This window comes from Pholis gunnellus (assembly GCF_910591455.1).
Source record: "Pholis gunnellus genome assembly, chromosome: 18".
Lineage (NCBI taxonomy): Eukaryota > Metazoa > Chordata > Actinopteri > Perciformes > Pholidae > Pholis > Pholis gunnellus.
Window position 1 is genome coordinate 18,859,143 of NC_136545.1, and position 20,843 is coordinate 18,879,985.

A 20,843-nucleotide genomic window follows, 5' to 3' on the forward strand; every position below is an offset into this window, starting at 1 on the left:
GTAATTTAGATGTATGAGGAGGAAGATATTTTGCTTTTTAGTCCCAAGTCATCTTGTTTCAGACCACTGAGTGAAGAACAAAAAGAAAGCAGGGCTGTACCAAATAGTTCGAAGCTTCATTCATAACGTTGACATTCAAATGATTATTATTAATAAATGAAAGAAATATTGTGTGCTAAAGTCCATTGGCCCTAACCTTCTCTTCCCTCTTCTTTCTCAAACATACTCAGCGAGTGACGCTGCTCTCAGGTCTCTGCAACTGTCTCAGTCCATAAGTCAAAACCTATTAAAAACAGATTGATGGAATCATTTCCAACTTCCATGTTTTTATCTAACAAAATATTCTGCTTCAATCCATATTAATTGGAGTTTAGCTTTTCAAAAACTACATTTTAAAATGTGGTCCCACACGCACCTGAGCAACATAAATAACATTTATATAGCCAAATTAACGCAAAGTCATATTTCCCCCATGTTTTTATGGCGATTACGTTGTAAAATATGACAACAAACATTCAAAGCTTCATTCGAAAACCTCAATCAAAGATTTGAATGTAAAGACATTTGTGCAGCCCCCCAAAAAAGTTGTGAAGTTGTTAAATGTAAGATGTCCCGAAGCCATCAATACACCTGAATGTTTTGAGCCCTGCCAGCAGCGTGGCTCTAAGAGATGGAACCGCTGGTCGATCCACCACTGAAATATCTCAACAACTCTTTGATGGATGGCCATAAAATTTGGTTCACACATTCATAATCCCCAGATAATTGAATCCTAACGATGGGCTTTTAATCTACCGTCTAGCCGTTTGGTTTATGACCAAACGCCTGCAAAACTAATCACATTCCCATCAGCCCCGGCTGCACTTTTGGTTTAGCGTTAACTCACAGACGTTAGCATGCTAACGAGCTAAACTAAGATGGTGAAACATGCTAAACAAACATTATAGGTCACAAATATGTTAGCACTGTTATTGTTAGCTTGATAGCTTGTTGACGTTAGCATTTTGCTGAAAGCACTGCTGTGCAGCCTCCTGAGAGAAATATCTGGGTCTTTAGCTGCTAAATGCTACATTTTCTTCAACAACTATTTGCTAACTTTGGCGGTCCACCTTGTGGTGCTTTGCAGTTATTGTACAGCATGTTTTTAGAGCTGATGAGAGACGTGCGAGTGAATCAAGTTGGGGGCCTTAAAACCAAAACAATGGTCTAAAGAAATGCGATATGGTTCATTGTAAGGTTACAGTTCATTGTGCAGTGCATCCAAAATCTTGAAAAGTTACTAATTTTCTGACTTAAACAGTCTATAATAACATTAATGTGCAAAACAACGGCAATTTCCGGATAGTGTCTGATTAATGAGAGGTTGATCCTGGGGGGGAACGAGTGTCTCATCACTGAAATAAAACATCTGTGGTCGGTTGTTTTAAAAATGATGTAACCTGCTCTCAACCCCAAAATATGCTATTACAAACGACAGGGAAAAAGGTAGAGACAGATCTCACCCTGTGTGCCAGTAAATGCAATTCATATGATGTTGGAAAACATTTTCGTGTGCAGATAACGTGGAGAGACAGAGCTAGAGGAGAGCTGTCTGTTGCCTGGTGTTGACAGACATGCAGTTACGGTCAACTTTATTTTGGCTGCTTCCACTCACTCAATCGTTCAATGAGAGAGACGGACAGAGTTGACTTGGCCATGAACTTTTGTCATATTCTGCTTGACATGTGGTAAACTTAAAAAAAATGTTCTCTCTTTAACAAACTTGTTTTTCAATGTCTGTCTAGAAGTCCATGACTTTGGTTCAGACTGACATTTCCCAGCAAATGTTAAAATGGACTCCCATGATAATATGTACAGACATTCATGGTCCCCAGATGATGATTACTGACTTTGGTGATTCCCTGATTTTCCCTCCAGCGCCACCATGAGGTTTGTTTTTAGTAAAATGTCCAAAACAACTTTTAGGTTGATGGCCATGACATCTTGGTTCAGACATTCATGTTCCCCAGAGGATGAACTGAAACAACTTTGGTTTGATTTGTTAACTTTAATCTAGCGCCATCGTCAGGTCAAATTAGGAATTTGTCCAATATTAAGACTAAATATGGTATTGCTATCCTAGCTTCAGCTGTACTTTGTGTTGAGTATTATTTTACAAATGTCAGCATACTAACATGCTAAACTAAGATGGTGAATAATATTACTGTGAGCTTGTTAGCATACCGAAGCGCGAGCCTTCGAGCACGCGTGGAGGCGTTTATACTCATTGCATTATTCTCCCAAATGCCAGAGGGTGTACAAACAAGTATAACCCATATACCGGTAGATATCCCTAGAGACTGTAGTTGTAACCATCAAAAAGCCAGAAACCAACCTCCACAATGCAGAGGAGGAATTGTAATTATCTGTAAACTCATATCTCATATTCGTGGACTACTTTATTGCCTTTAGACAAGTATTAAAAGCATTATAAAGAAACAAAAAGGTTGAATATCATGTATTTGATTTGGCTGCCAAAACATACATTCAAATCCTCCTGTTTCTAAAGCATCTAAAAAACAAATTGGCCTTCTTTGTATAATCCCTAGACATGTAAATAGTGCTTTTATCAGTGAACTATTTGTGACAGTCACGTGATCGGGCGTGCCAAGTTACAAAAATTCAGACAGTAGACTGTAGACCCTGAGCACGCCGACTCATTGTTCCATTAGCGACTGAGCTGAGGTGGTTTAACTGACTGTTCGCAAGCTTTAGCTATTACAGAGAACTCTTTATCTTTAATAACTTTTTATTGAATGGGGGAAGTAAATGAAACTCCAGCAGCCATTGTGACTGACTAGCGCTAGCGAGCTCCAAGCTTCCAGACCCAAATATTTTGCTAAAGAAGTATTGTAATCGTACTACTTTCCGATGTAGCCGGGCCATTTGTCTTTTAAAATAATATTAAACGTTTTCTGCTTTATGGACAGCATTTCTTTCCCCGTCCCTCCCACTCACAGCCCCCCCCTCCTCTTCCTCTCTCAAGCCCTTTCTGTCTCTGTCTGTAACACATCTTTCAGGCGACGTAGGAAGTCTCTCTGTCACAATGTGCTCGCTATTCCTTTCCAGGAGAGGATTGATGCGTCTCTGTGACTGACAGACTACATAAACAGATAAATGCGTGGCTCAGAGCTGTCTGGCAGCCGGGCCCCCTGTGCAGGCAGAGAGGCATGTAGTCAACACTGATGTCCTGGGGGCCTGTGAGGGAGGAAGGAGGCCGATGGCTGGCAGTGTTCTTACCCGCCTACACCCCTGATGTAGAGACACAGTGTGCAGCCTGCTATTTCCGAGGAGTGCATACAATTTGGCGTGACGTTCTCATGGTATTAACTTGTAATCTTTAATTAATTCATGAACATTTGGACATATATTTGGAAGCATGTGTGTGATGTTTCCAGTGTTATATCTCACAGCGAGTGTGTAATTCCTGCTTTGTGATGCCCAGAAGGGAGCGAGCCAGATCCAGCCAAATTACGAAATGCAGTTCAACACTGAATTTCTAACAGAAACGGAGAACAACGAGGCACTGGTTATACTGATTTTCTCAAAGTAAGTCGGTTTGATTAATCCCATCATGGATTCCACCTTCTCTACTTTGACTAAAAAGCTTTAATCATGTGGCAAAAAGAGAAGGCGTGTGTCTCCATCTGCTGGGGGAAGTCTGAGCATCCAGCTACTCACAGAACTACTTCTTTCCACAGAAAGTGCCTCCAGCGTTAACCCCAAAGGTGTAGGTCTGGTCTCAACATTGGTAGGGAAACATATTAAATAGGGGGGTCTTCCCCCGAAAACAAATTTGAGCATCAAACCCTTAATTTCCTGCATAATGGAGATTATTTCTGCATCCGTTTATGATGGAAAAGTCTTTCTTTATGTAAAGAAAAACACTAAACTTAGGCACCAGGTGACAATACAAAATATGAAAATATATTGGAACATTCTGCATCAAGGCTCTTAAGCATTCTGTATTACTTTCAAATATTTATTCTCCTGTAGATAAACGTTTCTCATTTAATCATCAGTCATCTTGTAAATCGGTGTAACTTGTATTCCACCTTCTCTACTAGTGTTCGAGAAGGCGTATGTCTCCATCTGCTGGTGGAAGTCTGAGCATCCACCCACTCACGAAAGTTGGAAAGCAACTTCTTTCCACAGAAAGTGCATCCAAAATGTAACCCTTACAACAATACAGATACATTCAATGTTATGTAATTGTATACCTTTTGTTTGAAGTAATGCATACTGTACATGCACACCACACACTTCCTGTAGCAATATAGTACTTAAACCTTAACCTCCTGCTTTTTATATACAGCTATTTGTATTTATTCAGCTTCACTGTCCTGGTTTTAGCAGTCAGATTGTATGTGTGCATATAACTTGTAGTTGTAATAAAGCTGAACCTGAAATACATTTACAAAATAATGATTCAGCATTTTACATGTCTGTTGTTTTTCATGATAAACCCCGAAATTGCACGATATTATAATTAGACATAATTCGCAATTTAAAATTACTCACACAGGTGATCACACAGGTGATGATGTCACCTACCGTGTCCAATTTTAGCGCATCGTCCTGCTGTTTTATTAATCCTCTTCAAAAACCGTTGAGCACCGACATATTTAATCTGCAGTTCTCTTCCAAAGTAAGATTTAAAACGTGTGTACTGTGGAGGATCATTATTAACGCAACACATGCTCGTGACCACTTACTAGCCAATGAGGACACCAGGAGGACTTGGCGAACAGCCAATCAAATTGCAGCATTGGTGCAAACGGCCAATCAGCTTTAATAATGTGTTGTTTCCAGAGTTTCCGTATAAATATATTTATTTAAGATTTAAGATATCATTGGATGATAGATAATAGTATAATTAAGGATTAATGAATGCCAGGTTTAGACAATTATAATAGTATTAAAATGAACCTTCAACGGTTGTGGTTAAGGTCGGTTGTTGGGCAGCAAATCTCGCGAGAGTTTGCGTACGTTTTTTTAGCAACTTGTGGGTTATTAGCTTCCACACTTGGGACACTTGTGAGCATTATGTTATCACAACATCAAACTCAAGCCAAGCACAATTAACACACTATTTTAAAACGATTATATAATATCTTGCATTAACCCATTATAATATTATAATCTAATGTTCACCATCTCCGTTTAGCGTGCACTAAATTTACACTAAAATCAAAGATGGGGATGTCATCGATTTACTACATTTCATCCAGAGAGGAAACATGCACGTCTGAACCAAATGTCACTTTAATTGATAGTCAATCAATAGCTGTGAAGATATTTCACGAAAATACAAAAATGTCAACATTAGAATAAAATTGATTCATTTATCCACTCTTATTTATAGAGACATGTCATCCATTAAATGTTTTATTTTCTTTACGCTTACATAGAAAAACAATAAAATCTGTCTTCATACATAGATATATTATACAGATATCTTTATTTTCCCAAATGAACCAACACGTTTACCCGTTGTGAGGAACACTTACGCACGTTTACCAAAAAAAAGCGTATCATTTTCATTTTAACTGGTTATATGATCTGTCTCGAGAAGAAAATACAAAAATATACTTCTTTATTGTTTGTTTTGTATTTGTGTAGGAGCCATTGCTTATGTCTGTGTATATACAGGATGTCTTGTTTGTACTGGGAGCCGATCTTATCTCAAGTTGACCACAGGTGGCAGTGTGGGTTAGTGAGGCAAGTATATTCTATGTGAGATCACATGATTGTTTTCACCGGGCAGCCAGTCATCATATCGCCGCACAGGTTTGCTTAAAAATACAAAAGGTTATCAATCCATAAACCGACTGCCTCACCCAACAGTCAATCAGCCTGGAAGCTCCTCATTGAAGCTCATTAAGAACAAACATGGCCGAGTGGCTAATTGCTGGAATTAGTCACTAAAGAAGTAAATAAATATGGATTTTTAGTGAGTCAAAGGCATTATGATGAGCGCTCCACCACAGACGTGATTATGTAAAAAATACTGAGCAATATTACACTGGGTAATTCACATGGCAATTGATTATCCATACCTTGCATAATATAATGACACAGGGGGTAAGTCACATACTGAGGCTTATGAATCCATATCTGTCCTCCCAGAGAGGCAGCTACAGTGGATTAGCGTCACTGTCATTAAACGACCAGCTGAAGGATTTCAACGGCCTTCGAGTGCTTCGTCTGGGTCGCGTCCGACTTGCCGCGGCCTCCCTTCTCCGCCGCCGCCGCCGCCGCACTCGTTTTCTCACAGTTCTCCGGCTGACCGCTCTGCTGGTGGCCGAACTCGAAGCCGATCCTGAGCTCTCCCATGCGACAGCGAGGGAGCACGTCCGGGGTCCACTCGATCACGAACGGAGCGGCCTCCTGCTGATCCGCCGGTCCTGAGGAGACACGACAGGCGTTCAAATACGGGCCGACTTCACGCCGATTACTTCTCGGCGCGTGAACGACGTCACTCACCGACTTTGAGGAAGGTGCGGAGCTCCATCGGCCGTATGGCCTGCGGCCGATCCGACCTGTGTCCCTCTGGTAGTTCTGGTTCCGGCGGAGGCTCGGGGCAGCAGAAACTCGAATAAGAGCCGTCAGCGTTCTTTACAAAACTCTGAAAGAGCTCGAGAGGCAGCTGATGGACAGAAGAGAGTAAGTGTGAATGTACGAACATAAAGATATATTCTCCGCTTTTATGGCAGCTGGATTGTGAGAGAACAGTGTTCAGAGAGCGTTTACCTCTGAGGTGTCAAAGATGCGTTTGACTTGCATGAGGTTGGTGATGTGCCAGGTGTACTTAGAGAACGAGCCGAGAGGAAGTCCGTCATTCCTCACAAACGCTGACGAACACAAAAAACAGACGAGGAGAGACAAAGAGAGTCCATATTTGTTCACTTATTTGTGATTTGGAAGAAGTATTTAGATCATTTATAAATAATAATGTAAAAGTTCCTTACAGGTAAAACGTCATTCAAAATGTAGCGGTGGAAGAAGTATTTTACTTTAGTAAAAGTAGCAATACCACAAGATAGAAATACTCTACTGCATTAAAAATGTACGTATTATGATTAAAATATACTTAAAACTACCAAAAAATGGTCCATTTCATAATCAAATACATTACTATATTATTATGACTTATTAATGTGTTAATCCCTTTAATTTTAATTACGTTATACACTGCTGGGTAGCTTAACCTATAATAATATATTATATAATAATACATCATAATGTATTTGTTGATTTATATTCAGTATCAAGAATCTGATTCTGCAAAGTTAAATAATTGCAGTGGTTTAAAAAAAGCACAATAACTGCCTCCAAAATGTAGTGGAGGAGAAGTATGGAGTGGAAATACTCAAGTAATGTACAAGTATCTCAAAATTGTATTATAATGTATGTATAATTATATTGGATCTCAAAAAGTACAGTACTTGAGTTACTTTCCATCACTGAGATATCTGAGTACAATGCACCTTAAACACTTGTAGCTCCAGATTTCCAGGTAATGACCAAATGAATGATGCATAAGTTACATAATGAATATAATGAAGTGTATTGTGTTGCTCCACCTGTTGTGAAGTTGGGCAGCCTCCTCTTCTTGGAGCCCAGCGACAGGCGGTGCTGCAGAGCGTTGAAGAACTCCTGAGGTATGTGGTACACCAGAGGTTCCGGTTTCCCTGAAGGAAAAACATCAACACCAACAACTACTTACTGTGTGCAACAAAGCAGCCGTCAACCTGCAAAGATTAACAGGTTTGAGTTCGTTTAATAGTGATTTATAGATATATAATTATGGGTTACCAGATTGTGAGAAATCCTTTTTCACTCCCTCATGTGTCAAAGGAATATTTAGGAAATGTACGAATTCTCTTTCCCTCGCAATGAGAAGATTGAAGCCACTCTGGCTAGCGTAGCTTAGCATAAAGACTGGAAACAGGGGGAAACAGCTAGCCTGGCTCTGTCCAAATGGAACAAAATTGGGCTTCAAACAAGTAGAACCAAACCTTTAAGGCATCCCATAAATTGATCTTAACTTGGATCTATAAAGCTGTATTCCTCCAGATTTCAAATATTATTGTAGTAATCTGTAATAGAACTGATTTAAAAAGTCCTAATACGGTTATTAACTAGTAACAGAGACATTGTGCCTTACTCTCAGATTTCTTGTTTATTAAAACTTTATTTTTACAGGTTTGGCCAGTGTTTCTACCCCGGGACACAGCCACAGTTAGCTTAGCTTAGCTTAAGAAAGTAGAATAAATTAGATAAAGATTTAGAGGTTCTGCCCGGTAGGTGGATTTTCTTTCCATAGTACAGAGCCAGGCTAGCTGTTTCCCCCTGTTTCCAGTCCACTGTAGCCTATATATATACAGTGCATCATCTCACTCTCTGCAGGAAATGAATGAAGCATGAATGAAGCATTCCCCAAACTCTTGATCTATTTCTTTCACCATGAACCACTGACATGAGTTCATAGACCTTCATCTTTACCATCGAACTGGTAGTGCATCGTCTGGTGGATCCTCTCTGTGACGCCGGCCAGCCACTGCAGGAAGCCCATCGTCACCGTCCGCTCATCCACGAGCTGCGAACTCCCTGAGACACAAGCACACAGATTATAAAGTACCACAACAAACGTCATTATCTTCTTTAAAGCTTCTAGGCGGACCACCCACCAAACCAGATATGTACTCGTTAAAGTCTGTCAAGTTTAGCTCATAAAAAAAGGCCTGCAGATACGCCCACTGCAGCGCGACCCTGTTCTTTTTTTAATAGTGGATCGGGATTAGTGCTGCGGGATTAGACAGGGGGGGATGATAAAGACAGAGACAGATGTCTAAGACGATGTGAGGCTCTCTTTGACACACAGATTTAGGCAGAAAGATGAAAGAAGGGGAAAGGGGAAAGGAGGGCGGGCAGGCAGCACCTGGAGCCTTCAGCCCACCGGCACCAGGGGCTCTCCTCTGACCGGCTCTCCTCCACACCCCAGAGGTAGAGGCCACTGAGGCGGGGAACAGAAAAAAGAACAACAGGGCGAGAAAGAGAAGGAAGGACAAGTGGAAGATTCAGACAAACATGCTCTGGAGAATCGCCCCGCATTAATGTGGTGATAACAGATATATAACAGATAACAGTACGAGAGGCGTTAACGGTGAAACCACCAGAGAGAGGCTCATCCAGGCGAAGCTTCTTTGTCTTGAGGTGAGCGTTGAGCGGGTCGGCCTGTTGCAGAGGCTTCTCACCGGGACTCACGACTCTGCAGGTAGCGGTGTGCTGCGCACCTGAGAAAAGACAAACACAGAAAAAAAGACTTTATAAGAAACGGGTCAAAATGTAAAACTATCAAGACAGCAAACAGCCGGCTCAGTGTGCTTTACCACTGGGGGTGTACTTGATGAACGCGGCGAACTCTGACGCCAGTTCCTCGTCGCTTGCGAAGGCGCACACACAGGCGTAGAAGTGCAGGCAGGGTTGTGACGTGACCGGGCTGAGAGACGGAGGGTGCGAGTTGGTGGATCCACCTGCAGCGTCGACACCATGTTTGCTCTTCCTGCTGCTGCTGCTGCTGCTGACCTGACAGGCACAGTGGAAGACGCCATCATGCTGCTGCTGCTGCTGCTCTCTGACCTTTCTCTCGCTCTTTAAACCCTCAGACAGTCCACCCGCACCCACGGTGAGATGCAGCAGCCCCAGAGGATGCTGGGAATCTACATGGCACTTCACCACCAGGGTGTCTTTTGCGACGCGCTGCACCAGGGGGCCCGGGGACTCCGTGGCCAGCCTCCACAGCTCCTTCCTGGCTTGAATGGAGGCCTGCAGACCCTCCAGGACGGAGCTCTTTAAGGTCAGCGGCGTGGAGCAGCTCCGACACTCTATCGCCTGCTTGATGTGGACGCAGAGGCTGTCTGAGGACTGTTTCGAGCCGGCCGCCCCCGATTCGGTCTCGCCCTGGTGTGACCGCTGACCCTGCCTGCACGACGGCAAAAAGCAGCGTCCCAGGTTGATGCGGGTCAGCAGGGTGGCGCCGTCGCCTGTCGCTATGGCCGTGTCCGTGGGGACGAGTTCAACGAAGCCCAACTGAGTGGCCGTGGCTCCTCTTCCTCTGTGACACACCGAGAACACCTGCACTCCTGTACCTGAGCCTCCACCCAGACCTCCTCCTGCTCCTCCCGCACCTTCGCGCTCTTTCCCCATTCTTTCCTCGCTGTCTATTATCACCCTCACCACGTCCACCGCACATTTCCTGCTGCTCCTGCCCGCCGCCGAGGACGCATTTCTGAGGGTAATCCCGCACGCTCTGTTCTTGCAGCTGAGCCCCCGGGTGCCGTTGTAGACGCCACACTGCGGACACTTGCGAATCCCCCGCAGGGTGGCCCTCCCCAGGTTGGAGAGGAAGGCGGGAGTGGCGGCTGTGGTCTTTCTGCCGTCTCTCTGCTTTGCTGCCAGGTTGGCCTGAGCGGTGAAGGTCTGGGGAGCGGAGGACGAGACCACGGTCGACGAGGACGACGACGCCGCCGTTACTTCTGTTTCCATCTTTGGGACTCTCCGTCACTGACAGTTTAGCTGGAACAAAAGGGATTCAGACCTGGATGAAGGAGGAAAAACAATACATTTCTGTTGAGATTATGTTTTGTAAACGGAGAAACAAAAGTTGTGTAACAGTTCAACCAGACTGGGTTCCAACAGTGTTCTCTCCTGTCAGGCAACACTGTGGGAATCATTTAATTCCTCTTCTTTTGGGGCCAAAATTATTTAAATGGCAAATAATACATTTGGCAACTGAATTATACTGTTTTTAAATAACCATTATTGAAGGAACAGGTGATTCTAAACTTTTTTAACAGTATTGCATGTAATAAATAAGAATATTTTTTGTATATATATATATATATATACATACACTGTATTGTGATATTGTCTGTGGGTAGTAATAAATATAGTAAATCTTAAAGTGTCATTCATGTATCATACAGTGAGAGTAAAGAGAAGGAAAAACAATCAATGCTTTTTTTTATGCAAAAAGAAAAATTGCAATATTAAACTTTATTTAAAACGTCATTGCTTCTTACGTTTTGCTGATTTGTCACAGTTAAATGCGTTATAATGCTGCAGATTGTATCATGTAAATGTTAACATGCGGCTCCACCTCGCTGTAAACACACCTCGCGGGTCGCATGCGACCTCACCGCGTGAGAAATGTTTAAAATACCTGTGTTCGGCTTCTGTTTGGTCAACATTCATTTCAACTCTGGCCTCCAAAACCGTCTCGACCGTCGCCATTCCTCCTTACATCCCGACAACCGCATTGCGCCTGTAACGACACTCCCCATTGGTCGGAGGCGATCACGTGGTGGAAGAAATGGGGGGCGGCCTCTCCGGGAGCGCGGAATCATGGGAAGTGTAGTTCATGTAGCTTAGCGGCCGGGTGCTTGAGGTTAGATCAGTTTTCTGGTCGACTTTAGCCTTTTTAAACATATATATGTATTATATATACATATATATAATAGATAATATAATACCATGTTATATATATATACACATAGTATAAAGATGTAGTAAATTGGGACCACAATCTAAATTTCGTTGTGCAACCCTGTCTACAATGACAAAATCCTTGTAATGTTGAATTAATTGACTGATCGTCTTTAAACATTTTCATTTCTGTTGAAGTCTTCAGACCGAGAGTCCAAAACCCAAATATAATATAAAGTTCTATTTCCTAATAAAAGACATGAACATAATTAGCATAGCGCCATACAACCTTACATTTAGAGGTGCAGGTGTTCTGCTTTTTTTGTCCACCCACTACATTTAGGCTGAAATAATGAATAGTTTAATCTATTAGTCTAATGGCAGACAAACTAATCAGAAAGTATGATTATAAAGTATAAAAAGTCTCAGTCATTTCATTTTTGAAGCTAAATATAAAAGTTCTCTCTGGTTCAGCATCTCAAATGTGAAACACGTGCTGCTGTTCTTTGTCATTATGATATAAAACTCAACATATTTAAGTTTTGGACAATAGAGAACATTTGAAGACACTTTTTTTACATTTCATGGTGTTAACAACTAATCAAGAAAATAATGAGCAGATTATTCGCACATGAAAGTAATCTATAAACGGTGACTGATCATATGTTAACAGGCGACTTTGAGACTTCAGGAGAAGAATTAAAAAAAATAATAAAGTCTGCACACTTTGAATATAATACATGCGAATACAGTGAAGTTTTGTCAAACCTGGTTTTTAAAGATGCAAACAGTGTAGCTGGGATCTGTTTTAAGCATCAGCATTTTAATGGGGACAAAGCAAAAACTCAAACCATGTCACTGAAGCATCGACAGACCTTCTCTCGCCAAAACATAGGTTGAAAACATTCTTAGGCACCGCCTACTCCTGGATGATCTTTTTGGTTAAATTAAAAAAAAAGTAACTCACGGATAAGGCAACACAATGGATGTTTTCCAGCTCTGTTAAAAATGATGGTGGCCACAGTGCAAAACTTGGATCCTCATATGGTTGTTTTCTTGATCTATAAAAACAATTATTTAGTTTTAAGACAGAATAACTTAAATGATGTATTACTTGTCAATTGAAAAAGGCTTTTGCATTGCATAGCAATGCTGCTTTTTCGTGCCGAGTCGCTGGAAGAACCAAATGTTGCCTCTAACTGTACACGGACCAGTGCTGGACAGGGATGCTACTGTCAAACAGCTGCTTGTGGACTCCATCAGCCTTCATTAACATGTTGTCTTTATACAGATTCAGTACAATTCAACAGACTGTTTGGTTATATACATAAAAAACAGACAAAAGAATGTGGAATGCAAAAACATAAAAACAACCGAGTATTTCAAATTGTGTGAAAAGATAACCTTAAGTATTTGTGCAATATTCATCTGCCTATAAGTAAGATAAGAGTGGCAGTAATCCCTGCAATTGGTTCATTTTGAGATATTGAAAATCTAATTTAAAAAATAAAAAGTTGACAGTTGACAGCCACTTAGTGTTCCATAAACAAACATAAAAAAAGGTCTCGCGTGTCGGATGATTTTTCGATGGTGTCACTGCAACATTTCCTTATAAGACAGTCCCGAAATGAAACACAAAAAAAAAAAAAGGCAAAAGCTCTTTATACAATGTCGTCATTTTTAAAGTTGCTGAAAACAAAAAAAAAAAAAAGAAAGAAAACGACACAATTTTATCAGTTGCAAAAAAAAAAAAAAAAGATGGTGTAGTCCTTTCTGTTTCAGGGGGAAGATGAACTGGACATTGTTCTTGTGTGTAAAAGCATCAGTTCATGCACACACACACACGCACACACACACACACACACACACACACACACACACACACACACACACTTCTTATCCTCAGACTGGATTCTCTTCGGTCTGTTCAGCCCGTGTCCCGGCAGATGACGGTGAAGGAGCGCTGAATCTTAAATCGTTTCCACTTTTATCCTCAACCTGCCTACTCCGTCTGCTCAGTGATTTCCTACATTTCACAGAATGACGTCGACAAACACCCTGAGAACTGCCTCGGACCGGAAGTGAGAGCGAGAGGAACAAATTAAAATGGCACTCCTTCCTCAATACGTTGCATTACTTACTATGGATTAATGAGCGCCGTCTGTCTCCCTGTATGATTGTTAAACATTGGTATAAAATCCCGCCCTTGCTCTTTGGCTCTGAGGGGCTGAAAACAAACAAAAACCTGGTGATTTTAGCTATAATTAGTCGGTGTTTCTCTTAAATTAAAAACGTGGCTGTGCTAGAAATATCTACACACACGGTCGTATAATTTACATTTGGCCAGTCATCTGCAGGCATTACAAAAATACGCCAAACAATAAAAATGGGCCCAGGAATAGCTGATTTGACATTATTTACGTGTTCTGGAGTGGATCGTTGTCTGTTTTACACTTGCAGATTTGGGCAGTGGGTGAAGTTATGGGCTGGTAAAGGTTGATTTAAAAATGAAAAAAAACATGGCGTACCAGCTTCTCTAACAGAATAACGTTTGTGTGGCGACAGAGAGCACATCTAATGCACTCCTCCTCCTCCCCCCCCCCCCAGCAGAGTATCATCCGTGTGGCCCTTTAGAGGCTTTAGAGCGGCCTACTGTGAGCGGTGCTCAGTGGGTGTGGTAGCCGGCGGTGCTCATGCCGGCTGTGTTGGTGAGCACGGCCCCGTTGACTCCCTGGCCCGGCTCCACCATGGCCCCGTTACTCACGGCGCCCACACCTGTCCATCCGGCACCGGCATGTAAATGACTGAAACGGCACAGAGAGACAAGACGGTTAGCGGACGCAGTATCGGATCTGTGGGATGTTTGTGGAAAGTTTTTAAGCCATCTTAAGTTATTCTTCTGTCATTTTTTTTGGCAGTTATCAAGTCATCGCTAGTACTCACTTGTAGCCCTGCTGATCCCAGGTCTGTCCGTAGACTCCATAGCTGGGCACCTGCCATCCGTTGGGCACATACTGGCCGATCTGCTGGGCGGCCGCCGTGTTGCTGTACCACTGACCCCACTGACTGTAGGGCTGCGCTGCGAAGCTCACCGTGTTCTGCTGAAGTACAGAATAATGTATTTAAGTGTCACATTGCACCACAGTGAGATGAAGCAGTCCAGCAGGGATTCACTGTAGCGGAAGCAGAGGACAGTCCTTTGTGTACATACCTGTGGCATCTGTACCTGCTGGATGGGGCTAACCATGTCTGTCGTTTCTTTGCCCCAGTAACACTTCACGACGTAGCCCTCTATGGATGTACCGTTGACGGACACGATGGCATGAGCTGCTGCTTCATGGGAGTTGAACCTGCACACAGAAAAAGAGCGTCGTCGTGAGGTTCGTATTAAAAGATGCACCGAAAACGAACTTGTATTTCTGATTTTTTTTTTTTTTTACGTCGGCACAGAACGTCACAGTCACAACATGTCGCCGGTGTGGAAGAAGACATGAAGCTCAATCTGTCATCTCTTAACCGTAACTTAATCAGACACTTATTATATTAAAATACCGTCGTGCTGCTCAGAGTAATCTCAGTGACCCGCTGATAACAGAGGATGCATTGACTCGCATCATGCTGCGTTCAAGCTCTACTCAGTAAACATAACGCTGTCATGAGGCGTTCAAATGGAGTCTTGTAAACTTGAATAAATCCAGTTGTTTGAAGCAACATAACAGATAATAAAGGGGGAATTGTGACCCGTTTTAACACTTGCTCTAAGCAGCTTACGATACATAATTAAACTACTACTTAAAATTGTTTTTCGGGACATGAAAGAATCATTCAAATTTTCCCCTTACCTCACAAACGAGTAGCCTTTGTCGGGGAAAACCCGGATTTCCATTATTTGGCCGAAAGGTGAGAAGGTCTGTCTCATGATTTGCTCTAAAAAAGGAAAATTAAAGCGTTAACATCCTGTATTGAAAGAAGCACTTCTACACCTGCAGCTCGGTCTCAAGGTCAAACTCACCTGTGAGGCCTGTAGTGACCCCGCCGCAGTAGACGGTGCAGTTACTGGGGCTGGACTGGTTCACCACCTCGTCAAAAGATAGCTGCTTGGTGTTGGGTGCTAAATGAAGAGATAGAGGTACATCAGGTCAGAGAGCTGAGATACAGATGTATTCTTCTGTGATTGAATGACAGTGAACTTACTCTCGTTGGTAGTTTTAGGAGCAGGCTTCCTTGTGGCCCAGTTGGTCCTGATCTGCCTTCCTCCCAACCACTGGCCTCCCATCTGCTGGATGGCGTTCTCCGCATCCTGATCACGCAAAAAGAAACACGCAGAACTCCTCAGCCACCGACGAAGCGTAACGTCTCACTGCATGCAAACCCTGAGCTTCAACTACTTTAACTAATGTGTTCTCAGTCCTCTCACACATGGGCATTACTGGCACACTTACCCATTTGTTGAAGAAGGAGACAAAGCCATAGCCTTTAGATTTACCTGTGGCCATGTCTTTCACCACTCGACAATCCCTGTGGACAAATAACGTTACGTTAACAAAACGTAAAATGTCAAGAGGAGGATAAAACCCAGAAACATATTAAATATCTATAAAGAAAGGGATTTAAAGCATGCTAGTGATGTAGCATGTCTGGTCTAAATTGGTAATATAGAATTACACTAATAATGATCATAAGAACACACTTACGATATTTTCCCAAATGGAGCAAAAGCTGCTTTTATGTCATCTGTGGTGATTTCAGGACTTAAATCTCCAACAAAGACGTGGAAGTGACCTAAACAAAACAAAACAGACGTTCACACAAACAATTTAACACAGAAAACACACAGATAGCATGATGTCAGTGATAAAATATAAAAACCTGACGGGAAATTCTGACTCTTAAGAACTCTTAAAAACCGCGACGAAGAAAACGTGAAACCGCGACGAAGAAAACGTGAAAACGCAATGAAGAAACCGTGAAACCGCGATGAAGAAAACGTGAAATCGCGACGAAGAAAACGTGACGAAGAAAACGTGAAACCGCGACGAAGAAAACGTGAAAACGCAACGAAGAAACCGTGAAACCGCGATGAAGAAACCGTGACGAAGAAAACGTGAAATCGTGACGAAGAAAACGTGACGAAGAAAACGCGACGAAGAAACCACGTAACCGCGACGAAGAAAACGTGAAACCGTGACGAAGAAAACGCGAAACTGACGAAGAAACCGCGTAACCGCGATGAACTACTTACTACTTGTGTCTTTCTTTTGGCTGGTTGGCGTCGTGGCCCAGTTGACCTTGACCTCCTGCAGGAGAGACAGTCGAGAGCGGAAGGAAGAGGGAAGAAGGTGAGAAGTGAAGGACGCTTGTATAAGGGAGGAAGGTGCTTTCTCTTTGATTAGAGGTTTTGTCACAGACCAGTTTACTTTTATATTCTGTGATTGAGAATTTGTTGTCATAAGGTGGTCTCTGTAGGCCTTACGTGGGTTCTTAAACCAACACTACGAACTGATTCATCCATTGTTATTACCTAATTTTACATACCTTTGCATTAGTTAATAAAACAGTAATAAATACAGTGGAGAACATAAAAGGGATATCAAGATTTCACCTTCATTATCAGGAACATTTCAGTCTCAGTCAAGTAAAAAATTTGGAGCAAAACTGTAGGAAGTAAGGTCCAAATAACAAGGGACTTACAAACAAGTGATTTTTACGAACTTGTTATACTCCTCAAATGGTCCTTCAATACCTGTTGAGGATAAAATATTTTCAACTGAATGTATTTTCTCTTGAAGTTGCTCTTATGTGGATTCTACGTGGAAATAACTTTGCAAAAGAACACAGAGCAGTAAAGACGTGAGGGGACAGAAGAGCATCAGTTCAAGGAGATCAGAGACATGTAGCACGATTACACAGCAGGGCCATGTTCAACCACTCAATCAACCGACCAACCACTCAACCAACCACTCAACCAACCACTCAACCAATCAACACGAGACACAATGATGCATTATGTGACAGTAAGTATTTCAAACAGCACCTTGTTTACACCTGTGTAGATACACAATGTAAGTTATCAGTTTATTAGGTATTATTTTAATGTCATATGATGCGACAGCCTGCAAAGAAATCCTGCTTTTGAGATTATTTGCCATTATTATTTAAAGTAAAATATAATCACTGGTTGTAGCTTCTCCAGTGTGGATATTTGCTATGTTTCATAGTTTTCTTTAATATTCAACTGAAAAAAGGACAAAACAAGACACCTCATTATGTAAATGTGTTTGTTTTGCTTTTCTACCATATAGACCAGTTTATTTATTTATTTTAAAAAAGGCCCTAGGATGCAAAACAGACTGCATGAAAGGAAGACTTGAGCTTTTTTTTTTTGTGCATGACAATTCACTTATATTATTGTACAGTAACAAACATGATGCAATGTCAATATTGCTAAAAATAGATATTTACATATTCATAGTTTCAGTGCCGGTTCAAACGATGAGAAAGTCTCAATTAAATCATAAAAGGTGTCAAAATGTAATAAACCGCATCAGTCTGAATTCATTTGCATCTCTCTGTTTAGAGGAATAAACCAGTTACATCTTGTAGCCTCCTAAACCTACAACTGTGAGGGCAGAAAACACAATAGTAATATAGTAATTTTACTCAAATTATTTGAATCCATCGTGGCTACTTGAGGTATCTACCGACTAGTTTTAATACCACGAGAAACAATTCCAAAGGAAAAACCAAAAGCTCACATCGTCGAGTATGAAGACATTGTGTTGTTTTGAGTTCACAGCAGTAACATTACTGGCGTTCCCGCCGCGGCCATTTCAGATCGTGCACAGAAGAATAACGTGCGCAGGGGAATAAAAACAAATTAAAGTGGAGCAGGAACAAGGAAGTGAGATAAGATCTAAAAAAAAAAGATACACGTTTTTCCAGTTGCTTCATTGTCAACCATGCCCACCCAGCCTCGCCATAGTCGACTCACCCAGGAGATAGGATAGCTTACCTTACCCAGTATTTTCCGACCGTTCATGGCTGCGATTGTGGCAGTGGCATGTCTATACTCATAGAACTCCACAAAGCAGTACGGGTCATGACCTGCCGTCTGGAGGGGACGAGAAACACAAATATTACACACCATCGTTTAAAGAAATATGCAAAATGTCTTTTTTCCCTTGAAGGATAAGAGATTTACAGAGCAGATATGTATGCTGCAACAGACTATGTTGGACTTTAAAGTCACTGTGGTCTTAGTAAATATGATGACATCATTTAGGATTAAAGTGACAGGTCAAAACAGGGCTCAACAATAAGGATTGTCTGCACTAACGAGCATTTCAATTATCCTGAAAACAGGGGTTTAGATGGTTGGCGTTAGAGGATGTGGGCGAAACTACAGATTAATTTACTTAAATAAAAGATTAAATATCATCTTTGTTGTAACTGCTAATAAATAAATATGTTATAGGGGTACGGGACAAGTAGAAAAACAATGTGGAACCCTGCAGAATAATCCTGGACTCTGGAGGAATTGTTGTGGATGAACATCAGAAAACTAAACCAGACCCCAAGGCTGGGGAGCTAAATATTGATTAATGAATTCTCAAAGGTTGTACAACAGTTGTCCTTGGATTGTACGGTCAACAGTGCCGGTTGTAATCCAAGCCTCTTCTAAGGCACGAGGGGGGGGGGGGGGTGATACTCACATCTACTATCATTTTACAGCTCTTGCAGGGTCCAATCTGGCCAAACAACTCCAGGATGAGGGCCTCTGTCACGTCCCGGGACAGGTTCCCCACATACCTACAACGGACAAGAGACACAGAACGTTTAGTGATGAAGAAATGTGACATCTTGTACAGGAGCTGAAGCATTTCCTCCATCTATTGTTTTTTTTTTTAAATATATATATATATATATAGATAGAGGTAGCCTTAACATTATGTTAACTTGTTCCTGAGGCACTTAACCCATGAAATAGTATTATTTAAACTGGCATATGTATAAATGCCAAAACCACACACACACACACACACACACACAATACAAAACAGATACCAGCACCAGGCAGTAATTAGATTTAAAATCCACCTTTAAAATTCAAGAAAATGCAAATGGGAAATGATTACATGTAGTCTGCATTTAATAAAAACAACCAATAGAGAGCAGCTAAGGACAGCTAACACCATTAAAATATCTGCTCCCTGACCTTTAAAATACATTTAAGTGCATCTTAATTAAAATAAACCTTTTCCAGAACAAAATAAACAGCGTTTGCATTCGTTAGTGTCTCACTGGGGTTACTGGGGCACACAGCCATCCATTCTAATGACTCGTTCCTGGGCCTGTGCAGTGATGCTTCCAGCGCAACAACGCTGTGGAGCTGACGGCTCACCAGACTCCGTAGAGAAAACACACCAGTCCATGTTTCTCCTGCTCATCGTCACACTCACTACCCGTGTAGAGCAGTCTCTCTCACGTGGGGCCAATCCGTATAGGTCGCCAATTAATTCGGCACAAACTAAAACACATTTAGCTCCGTTTATTTTAGTTAAAATCAAAATTGAGCGTGAACCGACGCGTTAATTTGAGCAATATCTGGAATCGGTTAACGTTGGCTAGCATTCACGACTGAGGCGAATTTACCAGATGTTAGATCACTAGGATGTGTTTAGTTATCATCAAGGCTATTATGTTTAACACCTCATACAATTGTGGGATTAATAATAGAGTTAAACTTCCAAAATATCTCCGTTTTTAGGACCGTATTATCCGGATAATACGCTGCATCTTAATGCTAACGTAGCTAGCGCTTAGCTAGCGGTAACGCAGACGCGCACACACACACACTTACAGCGTTTTAGGCTGGTCATCGTCCATTCTGTTTAACTTGCTGGCCGAGAACAAGTCGCAACCCTGAGAGAAAGTCCAGGACTGTCTTTGGCAGCTGCCTGTAACACCGTCAAGTTGTTTTTATTGCGCAGTATGTGAACCGCTTAACCCGCCGCTGAGTGAACAATGGGGGCAGCCGACAAAGATGGCGGAGCGACCAGGAGCCGAGGCGAAACGCGCATGCGCGGCGATTCAGCCGTAGACAACATCAAGTCATGTTACAAAATACTGCCATTTCTCTCTGTATATTTACCCCAAAATGCCCTTTTTTCTGTTTTACACAAAGTATATGAGCAGCACTTTGTTATATTATTATATTATGTATTCATTTAATTATCTACTGTTATTTTAACATCATTTCTTCTGCACTGTGCCATGTGTCACCATGCCATTTAATCTTGATTAAGAATATTGTA

At 41.8% G+C, this 20,843-nt stretch overlaps 2 protein-coding genes across 3 annotated transcripts; both read right to left on the bottom strand.

The window, feature by feature from the left end:
• Positions 1 to 5,649: 5,649 nt before the first annotated feature.
• cUnh2orf42 (chromosome Un C2orf42 homolog) lies at positions 5,650 to 11,353 on the bottom strand. The gene is made up of 8 exons (XM_079178606.1): positions 11,267 to 11,353; positions 9,435 to 10,642; positions 9,219 to 9,338; positions 8,548 to 8,652; positions 7,626 to 7,733; positions 6,793 to 6,893; positions 6,526 to 6,688; positions 5,650 to 6,446 (listed from the first exon to the last, which is right to left on the bottom strand). The coding sequence occupies exons 2-8, from the start codon at positions 10,588 to 10,590 to the stop codon at positions 6,202 to 6,204; spliced, it is 1,998 nt and encodes a 665-aa protein (XP_079034732.1). The 5' UTR covers positions 10,591 to 10,642; positions 11,267 to 11,353; the 3' UTR covers positions 5,650 to 6,201.
• A 978-nt stretch (positions 11,354 to 12,331) lies between these two features.
• On the bottom strand, positions 12,332 to 20,551 carry LOC306710551 (cytotoxic granule associated RNA binding protein TIA1-like). 2 transcript variants are annotated; one of them, XM_079179176.1, is made up of 12 exons: positions 20,390 to 20,551; positions 19,242 to 19,338; positions 18,542 to 18,640; positions 16,772 to 16,826; positions 16,224 to 16,311; positions 15,972 to 16,047; positions 15,724 to 15,829; positions 15,542 to 15,640; positions 15,372 to 15,456; positions 14,741 to 14,879; positions 14,473 to 14,630; positions 12,332 to 14,333 (listed from the first exon to the last, which is right to left on the bottom strand). In XM_079179176.1, the coding sequence occupies exons 1-12, from the start codon at positions 20,413 to 20,415 to the stop codon at positions 14,195 to 14,197; spliced, it is 1,167 nt and encodes a 388-aa protein (XP_079035302.1). In that variant the 5' UTR covers positions 20,416 to 20,551; the 3' UTR covers positions 12,332 to 14,194. The 2 variants fall into 2 exon arrangements, with proteins under 2 accessions (XP_079035302.1, XP_079035303.1); XM_079179177.1 differs by lacking the exon at positions 16,772 to 16,826 and having other exon boundaries at positions 18,547 to 18,640.
• Positions 20,552 to 20,843: the final 292 nt, after the last annotated feature.

What these genes read in the sequence shown, in the direction of transcription:
- cUnh2orf42 (XM_079178606.1), bottom strand. Translation starts at nt 10,590, where the DNA reads ATGGAAACAGAAGTAACGGCGGCGTCGTCGTCCTCGTCGACCGTGGTC. An exon ending in CCTGGATGAGCCTCTCTCTG is followed by an intron (nt 8,653 to 9,218) that starts GTGGTTTCACCG and finishes CTTGTGTCTCAG; the next exon opens with GGAGTTCGCAGCTCGTGGAT. An exon ending in GCATCTTTGACACCTCAGAG is followed by an intron (nt 6,689 to 6,792) that starts GTAAACGCTCTC and finishes TCTGTCCATCAG; the next exon opens with CTGCCTCTCGAGCTCTTTCA.
- LOC306710551 (XM_079179176.1), bottom strand. Translation starts at nt 20,415, where the DNA reads ATGGACGATGACCAGCCTAAAACGCT. An exon ending in GCTGTAAAATGATAGTAGAT is followed by an intron (nt 18,641 to 19,241) that starts GTGAGTATCACC and finishes CGTCCCCTCCAG; the next exon opens with ACGGCAGGTCATGACCCGTA. An exon ending in CCAAAAGAAAGACACAAGTA is followed by an intron (nt 16,312 to 16,771) that starts GTAAGTAGTTCA and finishes TGTTTTGTTTAG; the next exon opens with GTCACTTCCACGTCTTTGTT.